Here is a 7,855-nt window from a genome sequence, read left to right on the forward strand (position 1 = left end):
AAGGGACGTTTGTCAAAATAAGGACCTCGTCCGCAGGGATTGATCACTTTTGATCGGTACAAGATTTTGCAAAAACGCACGGGTTTGACCTTGACGAACTTCCTATCAAAGAGATTGGAATTCGTTGATAACTTTTCTCAGTGAAGCACGGGTCAAAACTCCAACTGATCAAATGGCTGGATGCAATGGATGCTTTTCTCAAAATCGACTAGGTTTTCCATTTTGAAATTCGACATTGAAATCCTTATTGGTCAAATGAAATTGACAATTGATTAAAAAACGACCGGATTACCCTAAAAAGGGAAACAGGTCAAATGAATTGAATGAAATTTAATTTATCCAAAATTAATCAGATCACCCTAAAAAGGGTAAATTGATCAAATAGACTGAACGAAACTTGATTTATTCAAAATCGGCTCGGTTGCCCTAAAAATGGGTAAATTGGCCAAATGAATGAAATTGAATTAGTGATTTATTCAAAAATCGGCCGAATGACCCTAAAAAGGGTAAATCGGTCAAATGATTTGATGATTTATTCAAAAATCGACCGGATGACCCTAAAAAGGGTAAATTGGTCAAATGAATTGATGATTTATTCAAAATCGACCAGGTGACCCTAAAAAGGGTAAATTGGTCAAATGAATTGACGATTTATTGAATGAATTGGCAAAATGGATTGGTTGATTTGTCCGGCCATTGGTTATTTCAAAATTATTGAGGTGCATTAGTCTATGACCCTCTAAAAATCAAATTTTGGCCTCAATTTATTTATCGTCTCAATAGGAGGAATCATTTGTGAATTTCTTCAAATTAATGTCCTTCACGCAAGGGATTTTTACCAATTTTTTATAAAATGGCCAAAAAATGATTATTAGATGCTCATATTCCAAAGATCACTCTATGAAAATGATCGGATCCTACCTTACCTTGTGCACTACCCCTTTGGATGGTACAAAATGTAAACGTGCAAGTCTCACTGGATTAAGTATCCGAGACACAAGGTGGCTTATTCCTAAACACGGGATTCCCTATGTGGCATTCCCTTTCTATGGTTTATGCATGATGCCAGTTATTAAAGTGATGTAAATATGTGACAAATATGGCCTAAAGGACATAAATAATGCAACGGGGGGGAAAAGGTCTAAAATGAAAAGTATTTATTGAAAGCTAAGTGCAATAACTGAAATTTAAACATGTGAGTCATCGAGTGGGTGAATCACTAAAAGAGTGCCAACGAGGCCTCTTATTGCTATGGCACATGAATGCAGGCCAAGAAAACAAAGAAATGGTTAGTGCAATTAATAGTACACATAACACATTAGGAGCAATTAAGAAAAGAGGTGCAATAAAACAAGTAAAAGGGGTGGAACCCCTTCCCTCGTGCCTAATGTTCTTAAAAGAGGGTGAGGCTGACTCTATCCTAGGGAAATGCTAACATGGATGCATGAGGTTGGGGTTCACTAATGCGACTAGACTCGATAAGTCTCGGCTCCCAAGCCTTCAGACCTAAAGGCGAAGGGTCATCACTCCCAGGGCCTTTGATCGGTGGCTCGAGTGATCCCTTAGGTAGCGCTATGGGCGCAGAGCACACCAGCCGCCTACCCAAGGCAATCGATCCTAATCCTACAAGGCGGTGTGGGAAACGCCCACGAAAAACAAAATAAAATGGGATAAAAGCAAGTAAACGTGCACGTATGAAGTGTTCCCCTATTTTGGGAAGGGGTTGAGAACCACGCGAGGCTCTAAAGGTGACACACACCCCCTCCCAAATGCAATGCAAGCGCGAGATAAAGAAGTAAACATACATTCGATCAACCAATCATACGTACGTGAGTGAAGTAATAGTTGAATACGCGCGCGAGGCAAAAGGCCCTAAAAATGGAAAATGCAACCCTAATATCCAAAATGCAATGCATAAAAAGGGTAGAAAAAGGAAACGAATGGCTAAGTCAAAAGCTTGGATCCACTTAGGAAGTCCCCAGTGGAGTCGCCAACTGTCGCGCCCCACTTTTTGATGATGTTGTGTGTGGTGTGAGATGTGAGTGTGTGTATGAAATGTGAACGTGTGAAAGTGAAAACGATGAAAGGCCATGGGACTTAGGAATGCGACGATTTGGCCAAGTGAAGTTCAAAAAGGGTTTTTTAATAAAAATGGAGTCGCCACTTGGTATAGAGTTAGGGTGTACCAAGTCACCCAAAAATGATTTTTGTTTTTGAATGAAAAAAGTGAATAAACCCTTTTTGAGAACTTTTGGGTCTACGTAACCAAAAGAGGGATCGGGGGTCACATTTGACGAAGGGGAAGGCAAGGATAAAAATCCAAGGCACCCCTTCGACCTAGCCAAGGCTAGTCGCGTGACTGAACCCTACCTTTCCTAGTTTTCTACCCAATGTATGTTCGCACGTTGGATATGACTATATGAATGCAAAACGAAAAGGAAAATGCAATCCTAAATTCTACGATGTCTCTCGTGAGGCTTTTGGTCCCAAACCACATGAATTGTGGCGGCCAACAAAGGAAAACCTCATAGAGGTCGATTAATGCAAATGTGTGCAAGTGTGAAAGTGTATGAAAGATGCAAGAAATGTAAGTGCAAGTGTGCGAAATTGTATAAAGGTGCTTGTGTGAAATTGTAAAAAAAATCCAAATGTTTGTGTGCAGATGTATGAAAAGGTGCTCGTGTGAAATTGTGTGAAAAATCCAAGTGTTTGTGTGCAAGGGAAGGGATATGAAGGTGCATGTGTGAAAGTAGGAGGAGAAAATAAAAGTGTAATGAGGGTATAGAATGATAGAGTGAATGTAGAATGCATGAGCCTAGGGAATGCAAGCAAGACGGGTACGGGGGTTGACTCCTAACTTTCGACTTTGATTTTCCCTTTGATTAGAAGGCAAAACTAGCGTGCTAAGGCTATCGAATAGCCACACTCGCTCGTCTCCCTTATCAGAAGGGGGCACTCAAGCAAAATGAACCCTATAACTAGCATGAAATGCAAAAATCTAAAGTGAGAGGGAAGGGACTAGAGGAGCATGCTAAATGATAAAAACTAAGAAAAAATGCATGAAAATGTAGTGAGCAAGCAAATGATGTGCTAACGAGGGGAAATCCCTAAGGGTCTAGCGTTGGACTAGCCCATTCTATGAATTCCGACTAGCGTTGGACTAGCGGAAACGTACATTCATCCATTCCATTCATTCATGGTTATGAAAGCAAGTAGACATGCCAAAACGCTCGTAAACACATAACACGTAGCACTTAGCATGCTCGACTAGATGCAAGAACCTAATAAAGCAATTAAACATGTAGCAACAAAAGCAAGCAACCAAGGGGAAGGGGAAATGGACCAGATGCTCTCCGAGCCCTATCTATTACAAGCCAAGAGGTGTACACATACCCCATAAAAACATAAAAGGGGAAAGGGAAATGGACCAGATGCTCTCCGAGCCCTATCTATTACAAGCCAAGAGGTGTACACATACCCCATAAAACTTAAATAAAGGTAAAAGCAAGTAAATGCATGCAAGGAGGTAAGGAAAGCGAAGCAGACAGGCATATTCACATAACAAGTAAGATCACATAGGAGAGACAAAAAGGGATAAAAGAAATTGTACCTCCCTTGAGTTGATGCCTTAAATTGAGTGAAACCACTTATTTACCCTCCAAAAATAATAAATGAGTCAAGGTACCAATTTATTTATCAAATAATCATAAAAAATAAAATGGCAAACTTGAAATTGAATCAATTGAATCATGTAAGCAAACAACATTCAAGAAGTCAAAAGAAGAAAGGACTTGATTGCAAAAATAAACAAAGTTTTGGGGTCAAAATTAAAGGAAATAAAGTTCAGGGACCTATTTGCAATTAAATTAAGGACCGAATTGAGAGAAGTTGAAAATATCCAGGGCCACAGTACAGTCAAGGAAAAATTCAGGGACTGATTTGCAAAATCGTTTTCTGGTTTCTTAATGGACCAAACCATTGGGCCTTTGTATTTATTTCGTGGGCCAAGACTCATCAAATCCAATAGAAAATCCAAGGGCAAATGGAATGGGCTAGTCCACTATTCTGACCCCAAAAATAAACCAACAAACTGGTGGGCTTTAATCCTCCAGCCCAGGACGAACCCAAATGAAAGAAAACCAAACCCAGTTCCAAGTAGCCCAAACAAATAGCCAAACCCAATTCCTCTTTTGTTTTACCAAAAACCCAACAAAGCTAATAGGTCTAATTTCATTCCAAAATCCGGGATTAATTATTTTAAAAGCATACCTAAAACAACAAAAAAATAATAATAATAATTAAGCTTGAAAGGGGGTAAAAATGATTATTTTACAGAAGTTTTCGGGCCTTAGTGAAATTACTCAAAGATTTGGGGATCAAAACGTGATTTGTTAAACATTTTCATACCAGCTCACGATGCATCTTCTTCTTCTTTGTTAGTTTTTTTCCTGCTGTAATTTCTACGGCAACTTAGCGACATCACCTCAAGATTTCAAGCCCAAGTGCACGATACACATATACCCAAATCGCCGACAAAGCCAATCCAATATTATGCAAGGAATTCCGACAAGACAGATTGCAAAACAAATGGACAGATTGCAGGCTTTGGAAGAAAAGAAAAAGCCGCAGGAACACTAAAAGAAACAAAACCCAGGAACAAAAAAAACAAAATAAAAGCGAGATGAGTTGGGACATTATTTTGGGATGGTACCTGATGAAGGCTTTTTGTTGAATCGAAATCCAAACAAGAAACGCGCGAAGGAGTCGTTTGGAGCTGATTCGTTGCAGCTTTTGACATGGAACAGGGAGATGGGATCAACGACTTCAGGTCCAAATTCGAGGGATCTCCTGATGTTATTTCTCCAAGATCTCTGAACGGAAATCTCTCTCCTGATGTCACAGAGTATGCAGAAGCTAACAGCTTGGTGAATGATGCCTCGATGGAGAAAATCTTCGCTCAAGAAAGCTGGAGGATCAGCCTTTTCCAAGGAAAAACGCAGCTTGCATTCTCCCTCTTGCTCTCGTTTCTTCTGTTTTCTTTTTTTTAGCCCAGCCGCCAACCTCAGCTCTCTCTATTTCTTGGTTTTTCTTTTCACCGAAGCTCCCTGCCGTCCACTATCCTCTCTAAACTCTCCCTCTGGTTTTTCCCTAGCCCTCTCCCAGAAGCTTGCTCAGTTTTCTTTCTTTTTGTTTCGCCAACTTGCGGCCGTCAACCTCCCTTACCTCTCTCTTTCTCCTTCTCAGCTAAAACCTAGCCAAAACCCCTTCTAGATTCATCCTCTCCTCCAGGTGTCCTAGACACCTGGCCTCTTATGCTAAAATTTACCCCCCGAAGGACCTCCTGAAATCTCGTTTTCAAGCTGCGGCAAAAACGCAGCTTTTATGCCGCGTATTGGCTACTTTTCCTTTTTTCCTTTTTTTTTTTTTTGAAATTAGTAATTTAATTACAAATAAAATTAAAACAAAAACAACAATTCAAGTAATATCAAACAAAAACAAACAATCAAAAAATAATAATAAACAACAAAGTTGTGATTTTTCAATTTCCATTTTCATCATTTTTCACTTTTTTCCTTCCAAGAAAGCATTGAATTTAAGTTACAAACAACTAAGACATATTTTTGATGTTTTCCTTTTCTTTTTTCTAAAAACTCTATGCTAATTTTAAACTTAAAAGCTAAAACTAAAAACTAAAACTAAAAGTAAACAAGAATAAATAGCAAATGAAATAGGTCAACTAAAAGGGCGAAAATGAATAAAACTAAAATATCATAACAACTAATAGTGCAAAACACACAACAACGAACTAAAATGCAAGCAATCTAAAATGAAAATCATGAAATAGATGCTACATAAAATTATTCAAAATTTGGTGTCTACATTAGGGTTGTGTCCGCCATTTGCCGTTTGGGACGGATACTCGACCCGTGCCCACTCCTACCATGATGGACAAGATGGGCTTCCCTGCTATTTGGAGGAAGTGGATTATGAATTATATCTCTTCAGTTACATACTCTTTTAGCATTAATGGAGTACCAAAGGAGTTTATGCCCCCTGGAAGGAGGATCAGACAAGGTGATCCCTTATCACCATACTTGTTCCTATTATGTTCAGAAGGATTCTCTAACCTCCTTAAACAGGCAGAATTGGACAAAAAGGACTTCAAGGATGAAGATAAGTAGGAATGGGCCAAACATGACTTATCTTTCTTTGCAGATGACTTCCTAATATTTTATAAAGCTGATAGTGAGCAAGCCACTGAACTAAAACATCTTTTGAGGAAATATGAGAGAGGTTCAGGACAATCCACTAATTTGGAAAAGTCTTCTGTTTTCTTTAGTAAAAATGTGAGCCAACAGATAAGAGAGAAAGTAAGACAATGCCTTTGCATTATCTAGATTGCAATACAAGGAAAATATCTGGGACTTCCCATGTTGGTAATAAGATCTAAAGAGCAAGTCTTTGACTACATCAAAGATAGCATCAAGAATAGAATGAATAGCTGGAAGAAGAAATTACTCAGTCAAGGTGGGAAGGAGATTTTATTGAAAGCTGTATCAATGGCTATGCATGTCTACACAATGTCCTGCTTTAAACTACCAAACAAACTTAGCAAAGAAGTAACCTCCATATTAGCCAATTACTGGTGGAGAGAAGCTGAAGGAGAAAACAAGATGCATTGGTGCTCATGGAGTAAGCTGACTAAGAAGAAAAAATGGGGAGGCTTGGAATTCAAGGCCCTTCAGAAATTCAACAAAGCACTACTGGCAAAACAAGTATGGAGACTGATCTCAAGCCCAAACCTCTTAGTCAGTAAGGTTCTGAGGGCAAAGTACTTCTATAGGGAATCAATTTTTAAGTGCAAAATACCTAAGAATGCTTCCTGGATCTGGCAAAGCATAATGGGAGTAAGAGACTTTGTGGAAAAAGGAACAAGGAAGAGGATGGGAAATGGCAAGGCTACTAAAATTTGGGAGGATAATTGGATCCTTGAGAATTCGAAGGTCAAAGTCACTTTTGGGAGACCTCAGCATAGCACCCTGATGATGGTAGATGAACTTATCGGTGGCTTTAGATGGAAGAAACCAATAGTTCTAAGGACTTTCAACCAAATGGATGCAAAAAGAATCTTGGAAATCCCCATCAGCATTTCAGAGAGAGATAACTGCAATTACTGGATTCATAGTGAAAATGGAATACACATTGTCAAATCAAGCTACAAGGAACTATGCAAATGGTCAATTGATCAGTGGGAGAGAAGAGGAGCAAAGGGTGAAACAAGCTTACTTAACTCCTGCTGGAAAACATAGAAGGTACTGTGGAAGCTTAACATCAAATGTAAGATAAAACACTTCATCTAAAGGTGTGTCAATGGTGCCTTGCCAGTAAATGGACTAATACATAAAAGAACATAGAAAGGTGATCCAATCTATAAAGGATATAGAGAGCAAGAAGAATCTGTTGAGCATGTACTCTTCCATTGTAGGAAAGCTCAAGAGGTATGGAAAATGTCATCAGTACAATGGGATGGAATAGAAGAGCATGCAGGGAATTTTTTCACTTGGTGGAATGCCATTATAGGAGCAACAAGCGGGATAAATGGCATGGATCATATTGAGCTGATAGCCAATACACTGTGGCAAATCTAGAAAAATAGAAATGACTGGGAGTTCAATGCCAAACAAAGACATCCAATGAAAACTATTCAAAAAGCACAAAAGGAATTGCAGGAGCATGTAATAGCCATGGAAAAGAAAGAAAGAATGAACTCTGCTGATACTAGTTGAGTAAGGGATGAATCAGTAGCTGTAACTGAGGGGAATGCAGGAATTCAAATTCGTGTAACAACTCAAAT

At 39.0% G+C, this 7,855-nt stretch overlaps 1 protein-coding gene across 1 annotated transcript; it reads left to right on the plus strand.

The window, feature by feature from the left end:
- The first annotated feature begins 6,494 nt into the window (after positions 1-6,494).
- Positions 6,495-7,310, plus strand: LOC113757393 (uncharacterized mitochondrial protein AtMg00310-like). The gene has a single exon (XM_027300708.1). It carries the CDS (start codon positions 6,495-6,497, stop codon positions 7,308-7,310), a length of 816 nt encoding a protein of 271 aa, XP_027156509.1.
- The last annotated feature ends 545 nt before the right edge of the window (positions 7,311-7,855 follow it).

The sequence above is a fragment of the Coffea eugenioides genome, unplaced genomic scaffold, assembly GCF_003713205.1.
Source record: "Coffea eugenioides isolate CCC68of unplaced genomic scaffold, Ceug_1.0 ScVebR1_3039;HRSCAF=4178, whole genome shotgun sequence".
In the NCBI taxonomy this organism is placed as follows: Eukaryota; Viridiplantae; Streptophyta; class Magnoliopsida; order Gentianales; family Rubiaceae; genus Coffea; species Coffea eugenioides.